At 38.8% G+C, this 22972-nt stretch overlaps 1 protein-coding gene across 4 annotated transcripts in view; it reads left to right on the plus strand.

Moving 5' to 3' along the window:
• The window catches only part of CARMIL1 (capping protein regulator and myosin 1 linker 1), a 203408-nt gene that overhangs the window by 88531 nt on the left and 91905 nt on the right, over positions 1–22972 (plus strand). For all 4 annotated transcript variants that reach the window (XM_067290920.1, XM_067290921.1, XM_067290918.1 and 1 more), the window contains exons 4-11: positions 2158–2217; positions 4558–4679; positions 6702–6799; positions 7170–7240; positions 7366–7439; positions 12769–12844; positions 15387–15475; positions 20203–20297. In XM_067290920.1, the coding sequence (XP_067147021.1) occupies positions 2158–2217; positions 4558–4679; positions 6702–6799; positions 7170–7240; positions 7366–7439; positions 12769–12844; positions 15387–15475; positions 20203–20297 (685 nt within the window). The remainder of the gene's footprint in view (positions 1–2157; positions 2218–4557; positions 4680–6701; positions 6800–7169; positions 7241–7365; positions 7440–12768; positions 12845–15386; positions 15476–20202; positions 20298–22972) is intronic.

Raw genomic sequence — 22972 nt, forward strand, 5'->3', positions numbered from 1 at the left:
TTTTGATTATGTGGAACATATACATTGGCACATACAAAGCACATTAGCGAAAGCAGAACGTTCAATCTGGCAGATAAATAATTTGCAAAATAGGAAGGGTTTAAATCATAGCCAGTTCCCCCACACAACAATTCATTGAAATTTGGGTAAATAAATGTTAGATAGTCTCGTATGTTTAATTTGACTAGTACTGGAGGAAAAGAGCCTTTCACTGCTATATCAGTCATCTGGCTTACCCCAGTAGCAAGCAAGAGATGCCATTGATTTTTATTCATTTATTAACACCCCCCCAACCCCCTACCCACCCTCGCACCTCTCCCTGGCCTGAATGAAATGCATGGGGCTGTGTGCTTCACAAAAGATTGCCAGTCTTAGTTGAGAAACCAGGAACTGAAGAGGCATGAAGAAAAACAAATATCTTACCTTGCAAAAATGCAAAATGCTGGTGTGGGCAATGGGAAGATGCTGGCATTTTTTCTGTCTCTCCCATCTCAGTTGCACAATGATGGGCTTATGTACTTACTTGCTTCATAAACAGCCATGGCAGCACCCCAGTTGTCTGAAACTGGCTGTCTGCTGTAGGGTGCTCCTCACAAGCAAAACAAAGCATGTGAAGACTCCTCAGCAACTTCAGAGCAAAGTTTGGTACCTAAGTTAAGGCTCTGGTGGAAGATGGGCTTTGCACAGAAATGGCTGATGAATGCTCATGTCTTCTGATCCCCTCATGTCATGAGAGCAACTTAAGGGAAAAAAAGATTCAGAAGACAAGAAAGAAAGAACAAATATATAGTAGTAACATCTTAACCCTCTGCAGCAGTGGGTAGATATGTAGCTGAGTGCTAAAAAAGTTCACCTGCTTGATCAAACCCCCCTAAAATGTATCTTAAATCATATCTATTTTAATTGGAATTTTCTAAGCAGCTTTGTCCTGTGGTAACACCATCTCTGACTGCTTACAGATTTGCCAGTGAGACCGTGGGAGCTTAGGAGCTCTCCCCAGTGTCATACTGCTTTCTGGAAAGCTTGTGTTCAGTTCTTGTGGTTGGAAAGTGAAGCTTGTCATTACTGATTTCCTGATGGGCTTTTGCAGCCTTTGTAGAAGGGTATCCTTGAGAAATGCATTCGGGTTCTAAACAGTGCAGTAGTGGTTCAGGGTCTTGGGGTTTTTTTTAAAGGTTTCCACAGTGGTAGAAATAGAATAATTTGGTGTTTGCCAGTTAGCCTGGAAGCACCCTGACCATGAACCTTGGGTAAGGTAAAGTACAGAAGACTTTTTTTTAAAATGCAATTCATACAGACCGTTTGTTACAGTTACAACGGTTCTGATGATAAATAAAAGGAAATGGCCATGCTAATATCTTGCTCTATACTTTTGATTCAGTCCAAGAGGTTTGTTTCTTTCTGCATCTTCCAGCTGTCGAGATGCTTGCATGTCTGTCTGGTTGGGAGTTCAGATCTTAGCTACTCCTTGTAGGCTTAAGCTTGTCTTTGGGGAAGAGGACTTTTTTTCCTGCCTCTGCCTCCTCTGAAGTTCCATTTGGATTAAATACGCTCACCTTTCTTTCCTGCCTATCCTGACTGCTGCCCAGATAACCGAGTCAGGCAAAGCTAGTGTATTATTTCCTGTCAAACTTTTAGATATGCTAAGATCGTCTTGAGCATTTTATATGTGTGGGCGGGTGGGTTGTATGTCCCTTTAGTTTCAATACAGTAAAAATTTTCACTTCTGTGATCAGTGTAACTCATGAAAGACTAATAAGTGATGCTATAAATATTCTTATTAGGAGTTATTTACTCACAAGAGTACATATCAGTAGAGTGTTGTATAAGCAGTTATGCTTTTTATTGTAAAATTTTTTTATAAATTTTGTTATAAGCTGATGTGCTTATAGCCATCAGTAAAACACCCAATTAGATATTCTTATAACCTCTAATAACCATTTGAGCCCATAATAAGCAACATGCAAGTGTTCTTTTGGTAAAAAATATGACCAGATAGTAGAATATTAACAAATACTTGATGTACACTATAGAAACTGATGTAAAATAATGGTCCTCTCATCCAAGGTTTTTGTGTTAACTTCATTGAAATATGCCAGTGCTTTTTAAAATAAGAAAGTGTTTGTACTAATGTGGCCTTTTCTTTTTTAACTACAGCTAGAACTAACTTTCAGCTATTTGGAAATCCAAGGAATAACTTCCAGTAAACCAGGTCAAGTGAGTGTTTTCACCCTTATATCAAAATCATATTGTGGCACACTGATATATTTTACCAGTGATAATCTAGTTAAAAGGTACCTGTTTACACATTGCTAAATCTGTTCCAATCAAGGAGAAGATAATGTTCAAGCAAGTAGGTGTCCCCATCCAGTGAGCACACTGCACGTTTGAAGTGTTGCATTCATGGTGCTTTTAAAACGTAAAATAATGGTAATAATTTTAAAGAATCCATTTTAAGAATGAGTTGTGTGGGTGGGATGAAGATAAGAAATGCAGCTTTTTCGTAGCTCCGTTGGAATGAAGCTAAAATGATGCAAGTTTTCATTAGTCACATAAATGTCGGTGTTTTTCTCAGAGATGATGAAACAGTGGTGATTGTTGTAGAATCCATACCATGCCAGTTTGAATGTCTTTTGTGGTGTATACCTTTTGTGGTGAAGCCAAATGCTCCTGCTTACATTGCAGACAGAAATTGTTTCCTTTCAACTCTTGTTGGTGTCATTCCTGCTTTAAAAAAAAGGGGGGGGGGAGTTTCATGCCAAAAAGGTGAATGGCAAAGAGAAGGTGATGAAAAGAAGAATGCCTTTTATACATTGTTCATTCATAGAAGATGAACATGTTGACAAGATTTGACAGTACAATTGTATCAAATTGTATCATGTGTGTTTTGGTTTTTGAAGAGTGTTTTAGAAATAGGAGCATCTGTCAGTGTATTTGAACTCTGTAAAGCTCTCCTTGTGTTTAACATGTCATCTTTTTAACCTGGCTTTTGAAGCTTTCCTTTAAGGAAAAAAGCTCCGGTTGTTTACCTTTTTAATGGGGAGACATTTAGTAAACTGTGTGTGGTTTTGTGGACTTATTCATTTAAGGTACTAAAATGCCATGGTAGCTAACACTAATTATTCCTAGAGGGATAGATAACAACTGTTGTAGCAGGGCTTACAAGGAAAGTGCTGATTTTCAACAGCCTCATTTAGCATACCATTTTTCTAAGATATTTGGTAAGGTTTTGCATTTTTACATTCACTTGTGCTTTAAAAATGCAAGTCTTACGGCTGAATGCAGGTGGAATCCTTGATAATTCCTTAGGGGCAACAGGTATTGTTGCAGTTTTCCTGCAAACAGCGTGTTACGTCTGTGTTACTTGATGGACTTGTGTTGTGCCAGGCACATCACAAAAAGCCATGACAAGTATAAGTCAACAAATGGTCAGACAAAGTAATGTAGGGGGAAGGGTGTAGTAATATTGGTGATAATCAAAAACGGTAGTGATTTGCCCACTTGTTCTTCAGAGAGTGAATGGTCGCAGTTGCTGGAAGGAGTTGACGTGGTGGGAAAAGTACATGAAGTTTGTGTATGTGCTTTTGAGATAATACAGCCTCTGCAGGGTTATCCTGGTGATGACCCTAGACATGGACTGGGAATGAAAAGAGATCCAGGAACCAGTTTCAGTAAAAACAAACTTCTGTAGCATACTACACAAAGTACTGCTAGCATTACTGTATCCCCTCTAGTACTGTCTATATACACTTATTTATTCCTAATTTAGGAGCAGTCATCTTACCATATTTGCACAGTACCTAATTTGAAAGAGTTTGTGCCTTGGGCTTTAGTTGTACTAAATATCTGCACTGGAGAATACAGAAATATTAGGTTGTTGCATGTGACGCAGCCAAAAGTACCAGCAGACCTGATGTGTGAGTGATGTGGTAATCTGATTTGATTCTGAACACTCAGTATATAACAGAGACTGGTAACAAGTGGGTTTCATTTTCTTCACCTAGCTGAAGCAAATATCCCCAGACTGCGGGGCAGTAATGTTAACTGAGTTACTGCATCATTTGAACTGAGACAATGTATTATCTTAATGATTTCTCTAAATGACATGGATCAAAGTATTCACACTCTTCCAGAGAATCACAGCTGTTAATGACTTGTACTTCCCGCTCAAGGAGGCAGACCTTGTGCATTCAATAGTTTGCTGTCAGGCTGTACTCACTTCTCCTGGTGTTCTGGGACATGTTTCAAAATCGGACAATACTGTGAAAAGTTCTTGGTTTTGGAAATATCAGCTGAGGTCAAGTTTCTCTGAAACCTTTATTCCTGTGGGACGCAGGACGCTTCTAGGAGGAGCGAAGTTTGAGCACACAATTCTTGTGTGTTCAAGCAGAGAAGCTTTACCTGCAGCATTGTCGTGTCATGTATTAATGAGTAACAGTGTCTTACTGGCATGCAAAGCATTCAGCTGGCATTCAAAGTACTACTCCATTTAACTGGATCTGAATTAGATGGTACCTAATTCTTCTGCCCTCTCCCCCACCCCCCCCTTTTGTGCAGTTGATCATGGAAACGGAGAAATGCAGCATTTCCATGAAGATGGCAACCTCCGAGGATGTGAACGAGGTTCTGGCACACATTGGAACCTGCCTCAGGAAGATATTCCCTGGGCTCTCTCCAGTGTAAGTAGCTTTTAGGGCACTTGTAGCATGAACAGATTGTGTCGAAAGAGTGAAGAACCACCACTTATTGTCCTTTGGTCCCCCACCTTACATCAGAAATGCACAGAGGATGTAAAACACCTTAAGGTAAGTGCTAAACTTTCATCCAGGCCCTTGGAAGTATATGGCAGAACGATGAAGCAACACAGAGCATAGCTAGAGCATGCTGTAGTCTGTACAGTCAAAAGAGCTTTCATTTTGACTGGGTGGTGCAAGGATTTGGAGTTTTAAGTTTTCTTTTTACCTTATTGCCTCTCCAACCTCAAATATAGCTGAGATTCTAGCTTTTTGTTTCAATTAACTCCTTTTCCTATAAGCAGCTGTGATGTTCAGTAGGGTTTTTTTTTATTCTGTTTTTTTCTGCAGGAGTAAAATCTGAGTTGGAAGTGGAGGGAAAAGTTCTGCTTATTTTCACATTTTTGAAATGTGAAATGATTCACATGACTGGGAGCCTGGTGCTTCAAAACTGAGCCCCAGGCCTTCTGTTTTATACCTTCAGTAGAATAACTGGCTCCTTGGATCATATATCTCCTTTTCTAGCTTTTTTATGCTGCTTCAATTTTGCATTGTTCTTACCTTTGTTTTTTCTCCTGTTTGTGTTAACGGCCTCTGAATTTTATCATCTTGCAGCAATTTTCCATAGTTCTTCTTCATTTTATTTTCCTCCTCTTCTCTAGCTGTGCTGCATCTTCATCTGTACCTCCCAGATAATGCAACTCTACTACTACTCTCTCCAACTTATGGTTTTTTGGAAATTTTAAAGAAAATGGATCATATAAAAGAGTTTTCCAGGACACACTGATTTTTACAAGTGAACTTTTTAAACAGACTTTCTGTATGAACAGTCTGGTTAGATTTACATGTTTTATTTTGGGTGTGCATCTTTATTATTCACCTTTCCCATAGGTGGAGCAGGAAATCAGCTTCATAACCCCAGCTAGCAGTTTCTTTTTTTATTTCTAGTTTATCTCTGTGGCAGTATTATTAACTGCTGTGATGGAGATGGAAATCTTCCTTCATAAAGAAGGTGTAGAAGTGAATATTTATGAACATGAGCAGCCATAAAACTTCAGTAATGATGAGAGAAATGCAGGCAAAAGGGTGAAGAGGACTGCAAAACTGTTCATGTTTATCAGCATCTGTGATTGCCTTGAGCCTTAAACATGTTTTTTTTTCCTGAGCTTTCCTGAGAACATTGCTGGAGCATTTTGTGTGGCTGTGTGGAGTGCTTGGTTCCCAGAAAATAAATTTGATTTCTAGCTCTCCTCTCATATGTCACAGCTCTCCAAAATGAAGATAACGGAGTTGTACTGATGATGTGAGATCAGAACAGGCAAGAAAGGGGAAAGAGGTTTCTACTATTAACATCTCTTATTCATTCTTTCCCCCTGTTGTGTGGAATTCTGAAAGTTTTGAGGCTCTGCTGTCATTCAGAAGAACATTTATTTTTATTTCCTAAAAGGCAGAAAAAAGGGTTGTGTTTTAGTCTAGAGACTGAAGAACACTATCCCACTACAGAGATTAGAATTAGGTATCTAAAGCACAGCCTAGAGGCCACTCAGCATGCTCTGTGGCCCTTTGCAACATAGTGCTTTCACTTTATAAAAACACTATACAAACTGCAGCTATTTCAGCATAACCAATAATACCATGTCTCCCTCTTATTTTGGGCATCCTCATGTTAGTCAAGCACCACAAGTCTACTTAGCCTGGGCAATCTTGTTGTGGAAAGGGGCTCAGTTGCTCCAAGAGTCACAGGGTTAGTTATCAGAAGGAAAAAGAGACAAATGTTACTACTGCTGTGCTGTATCACAGCGTGTTTGACTTTTAGGCAGAGATTTGAATTGTATTAAAGATGGTAATTCTTCCTATACGCATCAATAAAATTATACTTGAAATAAAGAAGATCCATGAGTGCATATAATTGCCCAGGTTTAAAAATATTTTTAAAGTCATGAATGATATTTTTCCCTTTACATCTAGGAGGATTCTGAAAAAAGTTACTGTGGAGCCTTCAGAAAGACTGGCTAATCTCCAGGCCCTGTGGGACAGTCAGACAGTGGCAGAACTTGGACCTTGTGGTGAGAATGAATTTAAAGGCTCAAATATAAAAAGGTTGGAATTGCAGTGTCAGGAAGTTTAATTCTATTTCTGTCAGAAGCTTGAAAAGGTGTAATTAGTTTTAAGGTGTAATTAGTATGAAGTAGACTTCTGATTGGTGGGTGAAGGCACTATTTTAAGCTTTCTTGCAACCTGCTGGCTATTGCGAAAGTAGGATAGTCTCAGTCTATTTCAGTTTCTTTCAGCAATGGACACCCTTCTGAGAGAAAAAGAGAGTGAGTTTTGAAAGACTCGGTAGTATATCTTTAAGTGAAAGTATTAATGTATGCCTTTAGATATTTACTTGTTTGTTTTACTGTTATGTTAAATACTCCCTTGTGTTGTTTCTAGGAGGCTTTTCACAGATGTATGCATGTGTTTGTGATTGGCTTGGATTTCCCTATAGAGAAGAAGTACAGTGGGTAAGTACATGTCTTGTGCTGGGGCTCATTTCCTCTAGCTGTACAAAGGATGAAAGAGAAGGTAAATCACAATGCTTGGAAAAAACAGTTCTGTAAAGATCTATTTTGTTACATACTTTTAACAGGATGTCGATACAATTTATCTGACACAAGATACCAGAGAGTTGAATTTGCAAGACTTCAGCCATCTTGACCACAGGTAAACAACATGCGGGAAGCATGCTGATACTTGGAAAACTTGTCATGTTTTGTAATCCCTTTTTCCAGTAGGATTTGCTTGTCCTAGCTAAGGTGTTACTTGACTGTCTTGACCTCTGAAATGACCACCTGTATCACTTTGGGTTTCTAGCACAGAGCTGCTGTGTTTGCATAAAAACCCCATAGAAACCATGTTTCATTGGAGGGACCTGAGAAAATGAATATATTTTGCTATTGGAGCACTCCAAAACAGTTAGCAGATAGATACTTTTCCTGTGGTGGCAGATATAAGAACTCAGTTTCAATGGAGAAAACATGCAATTACATCTAGTAGTTAAAGCAAAAAAGGATGTTATGCTACCTTTACTTCTGCAGAATCTTTTTCTCCTGGTGTATTCGGTAAAAGAAATTACTTTTTTCAGCAAGTCAGTAGAAGACTTAAGTTGTTCAGCTGAATCCCAGGAAGCAGTTTCTCCCCTTACAATAGATGCCAACAAAAATGTGTACCTTCAGAAAAAAACTAATTGAGAGTAATTTTACTATGACATGCTGAAACTTAGCTAAGGGTTGTATTGAGTTTACCAAATTCAGCTGTCTGAGAAAACTGGATTCTAAGAAAGTTTAATCTGAAGACATTTAAGTAAGATGTAATGGGAAGGAGTCTTAATTAAAATCTGTCATTATATGAGAAAAATGGCAAATCTAAGAAGCTTTAAATAAGGCATAGAAAGCAGCCGTTTCTGTGGGAAGGTGCAATTAAAGAATTAAAAGTTTGTCAGGGATTTGATGTTAAAAATGTTATAACAGAAAGGCTCAACTTGAAGGCAGGTAAATGAGAGTATTTCAGCACAGCAGTCTTTGCAGCTTTAAGCTAGCTATGTGTAAACTGGCACAAAAAATTCCACTCAAATATTTATTCAGCTTCTGTGGTGGGTTTACACAGTCCATGCTGAATTCCATGCTGCTGAAATGAAGTTACTAAGCTGTACATACCTGTGTTAACTAGTTCAGAGGTAACTGGAACAAGTCTACAGGGCTGCAACTGCTGCGTGACAGATGTAGCTGAAGACTGACTGGTCAGTTAAGACTTGCTGAGAAAAGATTGGGAAATGAGTACTATTCAGCACAGGCAAATGTGGGTAAAGAATCTACAAACACTTAAACATGTTGCAGGGTGGAAGTGCTGAGAAGAACATGAGGCCTTTTTTGTGGAGGTGACTTGATACCCAGCTTCAATAGAAATTAAGTGTTTGAACAATTTATAAGGAGTTAAAAACATCACCTATTAGTAAAGGGCAGATAAAAGAAATGTTTTAAATATTCATTATGTATCAGGTGGTTCAAATGAGCTGTGTTTAGGCAAATGGAATAATAATTTGTTGTTTCACAGAAGATTTTCATTAAAGCGTGTATCACAAAATTGACATCACTGAGAAAGTATATTTGTGTTGCTAATAACAGTCTACTAAATGTCTGATGATTGTGTAAGTCCAAAAATTGAAAACAATTTTAGAGATATTTACATGCCTTGGAATCCATCTTGTGATGACAGTTTGTGAGTGTGGGGGGCTGAACAGAGAAAAAGGTTTTGAATTGAAATTTTCAAGAGAGCTATAACATTTTTTAGGAAGCCCAAACCTTAAGTTATTCATTAAAAATACAAATTAGGATCTGAGTTCAAGATCAGTTCAAGAATGTATGAGAGTATTTTGTGAGATATTTAGCACAGTGAGAAAGCTGTAAATTAACAATAATAACAGTATGCCAAAACGTTCTGGTTTTGAAGAGACTGTTGTGTGTCTTGTCCACTTTATTTTGGGGATTACTGAAGCAGTTCTATACTTCATGTTGTGGAGCAGCTCAGAAGTGAAGTAAGATGGGTGAGGCTACATCAATCCTCTAGATACAGAGACTGTGTATTGCAAAAATAACAATTTGTATTTTTTCTAGTGAAGCATTTCTGCTAGAGGTCAACGTAAGATGACATGAATTATAGATGAAGCTTTAAGTTCCCAGAGTGTCTTGACACTTAAAGTGCATAGCATGGCTTGCCCCATGGGGACATGACTTCTGAGGTTTTATTTGAAGTTATGTTGTGCTGTGAACCATATAATTGTTTAACAACAACAAAAAAAGGCCCAAAGTGAACAGGGCTTATTTAACTCAATAACACAATATTCATCCACGTAGCATACGTTTCAGCCTATTTGGACATTCAAAAAATAATCATGTCAGAACAGTGTGATTAGTTAGTCCCCATACCCCCCCCAAATATATTGCACTGTTTAGATTTCTTGCCATGGACAAAAAATACACTGGGAGACAGTATCACTGAAAAAACATGAAGGCACTGGAAAAGCTTGAATGTTGTTGAAGCTTGGAGAGATTTTCTGCATTCCAGAAGTACAGAATCTGTTTTCGTTTTAAGATGGCACAGTGTTCTTTTTCTGTAAATCTTTCTTTATTCTGCATGGTAGCTTAGCAAACAAACCAATAAATAAATGTAAGCAACTCAGTGTAACTTGGTGAAGGAAGTTGTGAGAAGGCCCTGCTTTTAGAAATGGTCATTAGCATTCTTTCTTACTGTATTGCAAAAGAATTCAGGTCGTTGTTGGTACCACATCTATAATTTAATAGAAAAAAAGTGATTAAAGCAGTAGAACATTTTGAGTTTCCCATTTTGGAATGGGAAACTCAAGAATAAATACAATGAGGGTAGGCAAGCTCGAAGCAAGAGAGAGTAGAGGTAAATTCCAAAAGGACCCCACACTGGTCAGAAGTACCTTCAAAAATTAAAACAAACAAAAAACGACTGAAAAAAACTATCAAGGTTCTTTTTAAAATCAGCTGGTGATTAAAATGAGGTAGAATCTGATAAAGTAATGTTTCTAGACAGCAAGACTACTACAGCAAAGGCAGATATCCCACTGTCTTCAGGCATGTGGGGAGGAAGGGTGTGTGTGCATTATGTTTTCTTTTAACTAGTGGTGTTACCGAAGTATGCCAGTATCTGTGCTTATCTAAAGTTTGCACAAACAGGCCTTGAATGAGGCAGAAGACTAAACTATTTAAAGATGAGAATTGGCAAGTAAGCAGGGCTGGTTTATTGAAAATATTCCCTCCCCACTGTAGCCCCCTTTCTTAAATGTCTTGGCGGTGCAGCAGTTTTTCTCACTAACTCTCTGAATGCCCTCCTGTCCTTCAGCTCCGTTCATGCGAGGCTTGGGGAGGAGAGGAGGGAAGGGAGTCAAGAGCAAGGTCTGCCTGCAGGTACTCTTCTGCTCAGAAGGTCCTGAGCTGTTGCCAGCAGTCGTGCCAACTCCTTGCTAGGGTAAATATGCCCAGTGATCACAGACAGTTACCCTTCCATTCCTTTGGAGCAACTGAGCTGGCGCTGACTGAAAAATAACCGCTCAGGGCTCTCTCTGCCCCTTCTGGGGGTGGCAATGCACTGTCTGCAAAGCACTGCTCCACTGGCGACGGTGATTGCGGTATCGTCAGCCTGTCCAGTGTTTGTGCTGCTGCATTCAGTGCAAGCTGTAACTGTATGACCAACTGTGCTCTGGAGACACCTGTAAGGAAGAAATTATAGCATTTACCCTTTTTAAACAATGCAATATGTGAATTACCGTGGGGTGGATAAACCTAAATTGCAGCTGAAAAATGACTCTTAGGCTTATTCCATTTCCAAGGCAGAGGCACTGCTCTGAGCCGAAGCTGCTAATTTTTTACCTCCCTACTGATCACTGCAGGCGAATGCAAAGAGGGAACAAACCCATGAGTGTTACTCATAGCGGAGTTCCTGCCTGCCCAGCCGAAGGGGAAAATACCTCTGTTTTTTTGGTATTTTCCCCGTAACTTTTCACTACTAGTCCATTACCTTTTTCCAGTTGAGAAAAAGTGAGGGTGGGGGGGAAGCTGGTGGGTGGAAATAAGTCTGTACCTGCCATGAAGCTGGTAAGAGTCTACTGCCTTTATGAGAATGAATTCAGCACAAGACTGTGCACCTTGAACAACATGGGAGACGGGCTTGATCCTCGAGGGGCACCACACACCAGTTTCTCTGCGAGAGCGTGAAAACGCTCTGTTTGCATAAGCTTTCCAGTTGGTACGCTACAACCTTTTGCTGCAAAATGCCGCACCTTCTTACTGTTCCCTTAGTGATGGGCTCACATTTCCAAATGTAGCAACTGCAATTCTCAATATAGCCTGCTGAATGCTTGCCCATATGATACTGCCTTATCTCTTGGTTTTCCTACATGTTTAACCATCACCCTGAAGTGTTTAAGTTTTAGTGGAGGAGAAGTCAAGGACGGGAAGAAGAAAAAGAGGATGTGAGAAAGAGACACTGTTTAGTGCTGCCAGGTGCCTACCTGCATATACCCCAAATAGAAAGTTAGGGGCTGGACACTAGCTTATAGAAACCAGTATTTTTAAGTTTCTTCCTGCCAAAAATGAGGCCAAGATAGCACTATTGCTGGTCAGATAATTCAGTGTATATTGCAGTTCCTTCTTTATTTCATTATAAAGACAAGGAGTCTCTGAGTAACTGCTGAGTGTGTGTGTGTGTATGTGTGTGCATATATGTATTTAACATGTTCTGGAAAAATGATCCAAGAGTTGTGCTGCTGAATAGTGTGCTAGTGTTTAATGAACGATTCTGCTGGAGGTTAGTGTACAGACATGACATTTATGAACATCTGTTATTGGAGGAACTTAGGGAGAGCAGATCAAATTAAGAAGCTTAGAATAAAGAAACGGAATAATTTAGAATTTCATTTGTGAAATCCCTTTTACAGTTAAGAGGGGGTTTATGCTGAATGTCGCATTATCCTTTTGCAGGTTTCCTGGTTCCTGAGGGAATATAACTATAGAGATGAGACAAGGAGATGTTCTCTAGAAGCATTCAGTCATGGAATTATATTAAATCATCAGAGTGCCAAAAAGCTTTTTAGCGTCATGCTCAATTATAATTAGAGGTGATTAAGAAGCTTAAATATGTCACAGGCTGAAGAAAAAGTAATGCTGAGAATAGGAATGGCAGCCTAGACAAATTCCTGGTTTAAAAATTCATGCTAGAATGGATGTCAGTTGGCCAGTCAAAAATCTGTATTAAAATACAGGCAAGATACACAGCTGCTCATGGTGCTCTTTTTCTTTTTTTTAGAATGCAGAGTTTTCTGTAATGGTGATGATAGTTCATTAGCATTGCAAAAGTGGAGTGAATTAGATATGGAAGAAGGTTTAAGAGTTGTTTTTTTTTTTTTTTTTCCAGTAACCAAAACTGACAGTTATATGAAAAGTGTGTAAAAGTATTCTTCTTTTTCTAGAGACTTAATACCTATAGTTGCTGCTCTGGAGTACAATCAGTGGTTTACAAAGCTGTCCTCCAAGGATCTGAAATTAGTAAGTAATAAATTGAAATGATATGCCTGCTCTTTCCAGGCTTTGCTGTGTTTTAGGGTATGCATTCATGTTTTTCAAGAAGGTGAACTTCTTTAGGGAAGTAAAACTGGACAGTCTATTGAAAATTATTTTTCCATTAATCATATGAGGTTGAATGGTTGGACAGTTAATTCATGCCATAAGAACACTGCTGAGAGTCAGTTTGAGGTCTTGCCAAAATTTCATGTGAATAAAGTTTGAAAAGCTTATTTAGAGATAAAGGTGCCACATAAAGCTACTTCATTAAGTGTTGCTGGTTCTCTCAAACAGCGTTAGGTGACTAAATAGGAAACTACCTTCAAAGCAGCCTGAAATCTCTATTGCTTTTTGGAGTTGTGAGAAAATATCAGGATTCTGTTTTTTCTCACAATATGGAACAGACTTTTCTCTTAACTTTCATTTCATCTTGATGAATTTTTCTCTCAGTTGTCTGAAACTAATCCCTTAAAGTATGTAGTGATGTGTGACAGTGATATTCTTCCACAACAGTGTTCTTTTTGAAAAGCAAAAGGGGACAGATCTAAGCAAGATAGACTACTTAATAAAGTGTTAAGAAAATCAGTAATAAGGTGGCTTTTTTAATATATCAAAATATATTATTTCTACTAAGCTTGAAAGTTAATAGACACGGGTGGAATTAGTGGTTTGGGAAGCTGTTTTCACACTTGCATCCAGAAGCTTTCTCCTTAAAAATGAAGGATAAGAGTCGCTTGATATAAAAATGTGCTCATTGCATTCCTAAGCTATCATTTCCCACGAAAATCAGTAGATACTAGCTTATGTGACTCTTGACAGAAGAGGAGGCAGAATACTTTTTTCTTTCATGCTGGGAGACCGTGCTTAAAATTGTACATGGAGTGAAACTGAGGGTATTTTTAATCTTTTTGTAGTTCTTTGCTAAAATCACCATTGTGAAAAGGTACAATAAAATTATCAGCTTCTGCTTCAAATTCAAAATTTAAGAAAGATAGTATACTTAGCTAGATGACTAGTCAGTGTAGTTTGCCTAGAACAAGAACTGGCTGTATTATCCATTTGAGATATTTTTTCATGGAAATTTGGGGAATTTTTAGTAACTTTTATGTGGAAGAGTTTTATTCTAACAAGTAAACTTTGCCAATCTTGGAAACGCACCAGTTTGTTAAAACAAATCTTCACCTTCCATGCATTCCATTTTCAGTCAAGAGTATCGTGAAAATATAAATTATTGGACAGTAAATCCATGCCATAGGAAGAGTACTGAGGGTCAATATGAGGTCACACATATCCATAAGTCATAGAGTGCATTGTGCTTTATGGGGCCCCCTCTGACGTTGTCTCTGATAGACAGCATCTGTAGTGTTTTCATAATGCATGAAACTTTCCATTTACAAACACACTGCTGTAGAAGCATTGTAAGAATGCTCTGAAGGTAAAGAGAGAATTGGAGAGGTAGGTGAGTTGACGCAATTTAGACAAAATTGTGATCCCTACTGTGTAAACGAATAATAAGAATTTTGTGTGTGTGTTAGAGGGTCTTTTTTTCTCCTTCTTTTTAGGAGATTCAATTAGTTTAATTCCCCCCCCCCCCAAAAAAAAACCTAAAAAGTGTCAGCCTGTCATTAGAAACAGAGATGTCCCGAGTATGAATGTCACTTTGTCATTTTTAAACATGGATAATTTCGACTAATTTCAGCACTTAATGATCATGACTGGAGTTCAGCTCTAGATTCTGCATGAATGTTAGTTAGTGTGTGCTGGGAATATAGACAAATTCAGAAGCAAAATAAAATATTATAGTAAAAGGTAATGAGATTTTGAGTTCACTGTATAGCTTTTGAATCATTGAGGCTTTGTCTCTCTTCTTGACGGAACACAACAAACAAACAATTTTGTTACCATGTTTTGTTCATGGTACTTGCAAATGTCCGTGCAACTTACAGAATCTGACAACAGCGCAGATCGTAAGATGTGTTATAGTTCTATGTAGGTTAGGAGAATTCATACTAAAGTACATAAAACTGACTCTCTAGTCCTTAAGCAATCTTTGGAGGACCCATAGCTAAACTGTTGTTGCTCCTGGGGATATATATATATTTTTTTCTGCATTATGGCATCCATGTTTGTGTTTAGCTGTCATTCCTGTTTAGGCTTTATTCCCCATTGCATTACTTGCCACTTTCTTCTAATGGTATAGCATGGATATGAACAAGATTTCTTTAAAAATTAAATGAGTGATTTTTCTGAATGATGAGGTTTGTTTTTTTTCTTTTTTACTATCATTATAGAAATTCTGCCCCTTATGATTACATGGCCTGTTTCTTAAATGACTCACTTTTAGTCTGCCTCTTGCTTCTCTCTGAATCTTTTCTAGATGTCCTCTGTTGCCATCTGACTCCCTCAGGGATGTTCCTGGTATCCTTATTTATTATTTATGTGTGACTAGAAACTGGTCATGGCCTGGATCCTGTTATGATGTTCTGTGTTTGTGTTCTTTAATATTGTTCTGTCTTTTCTGTGGCAGTCCACTGATGTCTGTGAGCAGATTCTGCGAGTGGTGAGTAGGTCCAATCGATTGGAAGAGCTGGTATTAGAGAATGCCGGGCTTAGAACGTAAGTAATTTCTTCAAAATGTTGCATTAGTAACTGCTTACTTCCACTGGAAAGGATGTATGATATATGTTAACTAGAATAAGCATTAAAAAAGCTCATGCCCAATGTGTACCTTGTTTTGAGGAGCTTGTGGTCAGGTTTCTCAGAGGTTCCTTATGCACAAGAAGTCCCTTTAAACTGATGTTTTTTAAAATCCTGCCTGAAGAGTTGGGTTAAGTGAAGCAGAAATGGGTTGGATAGAAGCATAAACCCTGAATCAGCCTGCACTGTTCCTCTCCAAATATGCTTACCAATGCTGGTATGAAAACCTTTCATTGCTTAGAAAACAGTGTTAAACCTTTTTGTTAAACAGCATGTTATTCCACCTTGGATAACAGATTACAGTTTCATTTTCTAGATAGCTGTTTTTATTTTATTGGGGATTGCAGCCTGCTCAAATAAAATAGTACTTCAACATTAGTTACTTTAAGAAGCAAGAAAATAGATTAATAAGTTTAACCCCTTGCCCTAGCCTTAAAAGAATGGTATGTAGAGGAAAGCCTTGCAGTTTAGTTCTTGCGTAAGTTTTAAATACAGTAAATGATTGTTACTAGGTATTTGCTTTTTTTCCTCATAGGAAATAGAGGCAAAGTTCAAGTTATAAACTAGCCCATTTGGAAGTATTTGTAGCTTGTTTTAGTATTACAGCAGCAACCAAGACCATGTAGACAAGATGCAAAGTCTAGTGCCAGTGAATTTTCATATTTAATAAGCAAAGAAGCAGAAAGGTGGGAGGAGATCACTATACTGGGGGGGGGGGGGGAGTACAGAAGGGAAACAAGCATAGGAAAATTAAGTGGTGTGCTTTCTTTTGTCTCCTCTCCAGTTGTTTGGTTCTTCCCCCACCCACCCCGCGCCCCACCATGGGTTTTGCACTAGAATGCCTTTAAAAGCAAACTGCCAAAATTACCCAGGAAATTTGTGATGGAGTTTGGGATTACCCCTAAACCTCCTGATCACCATGCATTGCTCTTAACAGCTGTCATTCAAACACAAGTGCCTGATTTTATCTCATTTTTCTTGCACTGTGTGCTATGAAACACAGTGATAATCATGAATATTAAAAGATATACCTTTGCACATTGCCTTCATTAGCTTGTCTCAGTTGGAATTCGTTTCAGTTTTAATAGGACTTGACAGATATAACAACTGGAGATTTTGGTTTTCATGCCACCATTTACATACATAGTATTTGTTGTGTTGCCTTAGTGTGTCTCTTCTCCCATCAGGATTGTCTGTTCTTGTCAAGGATGCATTTGTTAATTTTACAAGTTACCATATCTGCTTGCTAGGAAGAAATCCTATTGTTACTGGATGTCTTGCCTTCACATAGCTTATAGACCAGTCATTTTTAATGAGCTGTGACAGACTGCTAGACCAGAGTTGGGAAAGAACTAGTAAGAGCAATGCTTTCAGAAACACCCAAGCTGTTGCAAGATCCTGTTTCCTCCTGCAGCAGAGTCAGTTTAAGATGCTTCCACCCTTTTCTGCTTCCAGCCACTCATTGCTGTGATTTGGTTTGGGACATGGCCCCATAAGCAATTGTCATCCTCCCAGCTGAGGGGAAAGAAAATAGTAGTAGTGGTAGGAGTCAGGACCCAGGTCCAGGGAAGTGTGGGCTTGCTATTGGAGAAAACAGGCTGTCAAATGGAACTCCCTGTCTGATGGGATTTGTGCCAGTTTAGATGTTCTTGAAGGTTTATCCCCATTGCTATTTCTTTAACAGGCATAAAGGGTGCAGTCTAGATTATTTTGGATGGCTTTAATGCATAAAGTGGATACTGATGTTTTGATTATTACTGGCATGGTAATTGAGGTCAGTGATATCCAAATTTCAGAGAAAGGGGAATAGTCCAGGAGAACCTGAACAAATGAGCTGAAAAAGAGTTACATTGCTTGATTGTTTTAGAGGAAGGAAGTGGGAGTGTGTGATCACCAGAATATTTGTCTTCAAGAAAATTCTAAGATGAATGCTGCAGTCTGTAAAGGCTCGTTTGCAGGAGCTGGCGAAAACGGCCTGTTTCTTGCACTGACATGTTCTCTGCAGTCTGACAGAATGTCCCTACTGCTGTCTGCACTGGCCACTGCAGCCCTGCAGGGCAGCTGGCAGGGAACAGCCACTACAACAGAGAAGCAACAGAAGCGCCCAGTAATGATATGGGGAAGACCTTTGACAGTGGAGTCTCATCTCATTGTACCTTGCTGGATGAGCTCTGAATATCCCTAGACTTGAGAGAACTACACATTAGTTCCTTCCATGCATGTCCTCCTTTTTCTGTTGCAAAGATGTCATTTAGACAGATTTTGAGGAATTGTTTTGTTTGTCTGAGATTTTCGGATCTGTGCTATTCTTACCGTTGGTGAAATATCCTTATTCTGCTGTATATTTAGTTATACTGAACCTTTCTTAGGCTTTACCTCCAACCCTGAATGTCCTCAGTACACGCAAGTGCGGATATGCAGTACGTGCAGAATGGGATTGCTGCTTTTTAGAAAGTCAGGCTTACGCTTGTGTGCTCTGTGGCTAAAGTGTGCTGCCAACCAAACTATAAATTTTAGGACTGAAAAAATGGGCAGGCAAAGAGGAGGAGGAGGGAAGTCACCCAGGGAGCAGAGCTCAGGTGCCTCAGTCTCAGGCAGAAGCTGCTCAGGGAGTGGGGAAGTTGTGTCAGTTTTTCCAAAGTGAGCCTTGGAGCCCTGTGCCCCTACGCAGGTAATCCAATTCTTACTGGTGGCAGTGGATTTACTGTGCCTCTGCTAAATAGTTTACGCACACTCTAGTTGTCCAGAAGTTCTGGTAACACGGCTTAAGTTGGTGGCAAAAGCTGGGGCAGAGTTTGCAAACAAGCCTGGAGATGTAGGCCAAATAATGTAATGACAATCTCTTAGGGATAAAGGAAAAGGGAGAGACTCCCTGTGAAGAAGGGTTTTTTAAAACTCAAAACCTCATATTCTTTGATGGGACCTAAGGGGCTTGATTTATTTGCTTAAGCATAGGTATCTAGTGCCATTTGAAATGCTGGAGGGTATCCACAGATGACCTACAAGAGATGTGTACTCTTCTGCAGCAGCAGCTGGCAGCAAAGCAGAACATCCTGAGGCCTGTCAGATTGTACTGATTCAAGACCAGAATTTCTTTTTGTTGAGTGTTTGTATTCACACGCTACTTGTATTTTAGGAAGAGAATACACTTGTCCTAAAGGCAGCCCATCATCATGCATGTGCAGCACTGGAGCATATTCCATCCCCAGTAGACTCTCTGAGGAAATGGGATTCCAAAGGAAAACTAAACTTTCCAGGAACATCTCTGTACCCAAGTACACCTTGCAAGCTAACAGATGGCCAAAAGCTGTTGTAGCTATTGCTGTCCAGATTCCACTCTTTCCAGAGTCTGGGAAAAGGATGCTACTTCCACTGCAGTTCTCAGCACACACACTGATCACTTGTATGGTGGGCAGGATCTGCCCCAAAGAAAATGGGCCAGTGTTAATCACGACTCTTTTAGCAGTGTAGCCATTAGTTCTCTAACACTGGGCTACAGGACGTTTCTACTGCAAGGCAAAGAGAGAAGGAAGCTGTGTGAAGGAAGCTCACGGGATATTTTTGTTATTTACCTTAGTAAATAGCTTAAGTACAGTAAGAACATCAAAGTTATATATTCAGTTTAACAAAAGTACACGGTAGGATTAGTTCCTTAATAGGTAAAATCTTCCCAGTATATCCAAGGACAGGTTTGAGGAGTTGTTTTAGAGCCAGTGATAGCCAACAGCCTTGTGACTCAAGACATGAAATATGTCTGCACCACAGCCTGGCAGTGTGGTCATGTAGGAAGACCAAACCTGGCTTTGAACTCAGTACCATGAGTGGTGGTAGTCTGGCTGCAGCAAAACACTTCTTAGACAGGGCCAAGTCCCCTTGCCTTTCAAGAGGGTTTGGGACAGAGTGGGTAGCTGCCACGGCTATCACAGCTACCTGCAATAGTTATTAAAAGTCAGTGCAAAACTGTCTGTGCTACCTGGCCTGGCTGTTGTGGGCATTATACAACTGATATACCATAGTCTCTCTCCTGGGGCATGATCAGCTAATTGCATATCTGTAATGCTCCTCATTGTAAAAAGAAGCAAACAACGAGAAGTTCATCAGTGTGCTGCTGGTCTGTGAGAGAGCTATTCCTGCTGTTTTACAAGGTCAGAAATGCTTCTGTTTGATTTTGACCTTCTGGGTATGCTGCAATGCTCATCCATTTGAGTGATCGTTGGTTGAAGGCTGCTGCAAGTGAGGGGTTTGGCTTGTGAGTGAAGGAATAGTGGTACACGAGTTGCTATATGTAGATCCCACCCCTTGTGGCATGGCAGGAGGTGAAAGACATGCTCACATTTTAAGTTATTCTGCGTTACTCCTGTTTTATTGTATCTTTAGATCTTTATAAAAAGTACTTTAAGCTTTGATTGAGTGCTCTTCAGTCTCTTAGATGACAGAAAAAATAAATAAAAAAATAACCTGCTGTTGCAAGATACCAGATCAGCAGGATAAGCGTTGTTTAAAACTGTGAAGAATCATTTCTGCTTTGCAGTGGGATAAGTTGGCCACTTTTGTCTAGTAATCCCTTGACACTTTTAAGCCTCTGAATGTGCTGTTGATTCAGGAGATAACAGAACTCTTTCCCCCTCTCTATTCTTTTCTTGCAGAGATTTTGCACAGAAACTAGCCAGTGCCCTAGCCCATAATCCCAGTTCAGGACTCCATACGATTAACCTTGCTAGCAATCCACTTGAAGACAGAGGTACGGTAACATTTGCATTTTTCTTTTTCTACAAATATAATAGGGGGATTACTGCTGCTCCATTCAGCTTTGTCTGAATAATAAACTATTGTTCTGGGTGTAATGCCATTGTAAATATCTGTTGTTTACAAATGACTAAGAATTGCTATTCATTTTGATTTATGCATATCCATTAGCTTGTCAAGAAGTATTCAAATGTCTTAAAGCAACCATGGTTTTCATTAGATTTCATTACATTTTCATAAGGGTTTCTTTTAAAGGGAGATAGAACTCCATGAATGTTTCAGGCTAGAAAGGAAATAAAATAGTTGTTTTGGGTTTTTTTTTAACACAATATAATCAATTTGAGGATGAAGTGTGAGACAACTTTGTTGCTTGGATTGTATTTTCCTGATGTTTTTGCCTTTTTATTTCAACCATAGTTCTATACATATTTCCAAGTGCATTGCAGCTGTTCCTTTTTTCAGCTTTGTGCTAGTCCTTAGTATTGCCAGTGCTTTGCCCCTATAGGTATTGCAATGTTCTGTAATACTGGAGTATCTGGCATTCTTTTATAGAAAAGTACTGTTGACTCCACAAGATAGGAAAACAAGCTGAACAGCTCTGCTTTTCTCAGACTAGGCACTGATAGGAGTGATTTCAGTACATGTCAAGTCAAGTCAATTCCATTCCCATGTCTACTCTCCTTTCACCCAAGGCATTTATTTTTAAAATAAGCTTACATTCTTTCAGTCTGGAGTTGACCCTTCAGCACTGCCCATGTGAGATTTCCATTTGCCTCACTTAATGCATTCCAAGCACACAGTGTTCTTGGGATCAGACCATCTTGTGTTCCTGTTGGGCCAAAAGAAAAACAGGAATTTTACTCAGTGAACCTTTTCTTGTTTTATTTGGGTTGTTTGGGGAAAATTTTCCAGTCTCTTTGCTGACATGATTCAAAATGGAAAAGCTGTTCATTTTGTTTAGAATCTGACTGACTCAGAATGCTGTTCATAACACAGAATTTTGTAGGTGTGTCTCCTTTCTCACTTTTTCAGTGAAGGGGAAAGATGAGAATTTTTTTTCCCCTTCCTCTTTTGTATCTCTTTTCCTATTGACTAGAAATAACCGATGAAAATATGAAAATATTTTTATCTTTAACCTACTCAGAATATTCCCCCCCCCAAAAAAAAAAATTTGGGGGGGGATTAATTGCTTTAATTCTACCTTGCCCCCTTCCTGGAAAACTCCATATCATGTCAAAGCCACTGTTTTGCTGAAAAACATTATTACAAAATGTGCCATAGGCCTAACTGCATTACAGTAGGATTTCTGTTGTATAAGAATTGCCGTGAGCTGAAAAAAGCCTGTCACTTTATGCATATTGTTGATTCTGCTTTCAAAGAAGTGCATTTAGATTAAGTGTGTCATAAAAGATTTTTAAAAAGCCCATTTTTTTCTCTTGAAAACAAAACAAATAACCAAAACACTTGGTAGATATTCTACAGTCCAGGGCATTTTTTTCTTTTTTAATGTATCAGTGTGGGTGCTTTCTTTGCAACACAGCTATTGATTGAAACCATTCTGAAGGAGCCACATACAAGATAAAAATGAAGTGTAGAAGCTACAACTTGCAGAAATTAGTAGTTTTGGTTTTTTCATTAGCTCAATTTCTTCTGTCACATATGCAGTTACAGTTAAGCCTTTCCATCAGAGAATTAGCTAAGTTACATAGGTACTTAAATAAAGAGAAATTACCAATAATTGGAATGTGCAAATACTGCAGTTTTTCAGTTTAATACTGAAATACTTCCGTGTCCTGTGATCTGTTAGTCAGTGACTGCAAGCTGGATTTGACTTTATTAAACTGAAAGGGCAGCAAGCATTTCACAAGTAAAAGCTGGCATAATGGAGATGTATGTGAAATGTATGGATTTTGGAAAACATTTCTGTCTTGATATATCACCTCTGCAAGGACTGGGAGTTTAATCAGATTATATTGCAAATATAAGGGAAATAACACAAAGTTGTGTAAATTACAGGGAATGTTATTGTCCATTGTTTGGGGGGAGGGAAATCAAGCTATTGTGTATTATTGAGTACCCATAAGTAAAAATATTATATTATTGCAGTAATGCAACTGTCTATATTCCAATAATACAAGAAGACTATTCTGTTTATCTAAGGCTTAGGATCTGACTTTAGTTAAAAGATAAAGCAGTGCTTATATGAAATGAATTTGTGCTGAGAATAGTGTGTTAGTTAGTAACTGGCTTCCCTTAATGGTACTGCCAACATTTGTGAGACTAACACCTGGAAAGTCTACTACTAATCTTGGCTTTTAAATCTGGCCATGCTTAACTGATGGAAATTTTGCCTTTAGCTTTACTAGGAACATTGTTTCATCTATTATTTTGTTAAAAATAATGCAAAACAAACAAACAAAAGCCTTAAAATATTCAAAATCAAATCTGTGTACCTGGATGTAGCAAAGTTGTCTTCTGCCATTACAGCTGCTGTCTCTGTTATAAGGTCAGCAAGAATGGGCTGCTTAAAAAGAGCATTCTAGAGCCTGAGAGACCCAAAGTACTTTTTCTTTTCTGCACCTCATTTCTGCATTTTATAGCTTTGTGGATTCTTACCAGTATGCTGCTAAGATGTTAAAATCCTTCATCTCGCTTAGGGTAATAAGTGGA

The sequence above is a fragment of the Apteryx mantelli genome, chromosome 2, assembly GCF_036417845.1.
Source record: "Apteryx mantelli isolate bAptMan1 chromosome 2, bAptMan1.hap1, whole genome shotgun sequence".
NCBI lineage: Eukaryota > Metazoa > Chordata > Aves > Apterygiformes > Apterygidae > Apteryx > Apteryx mantelli.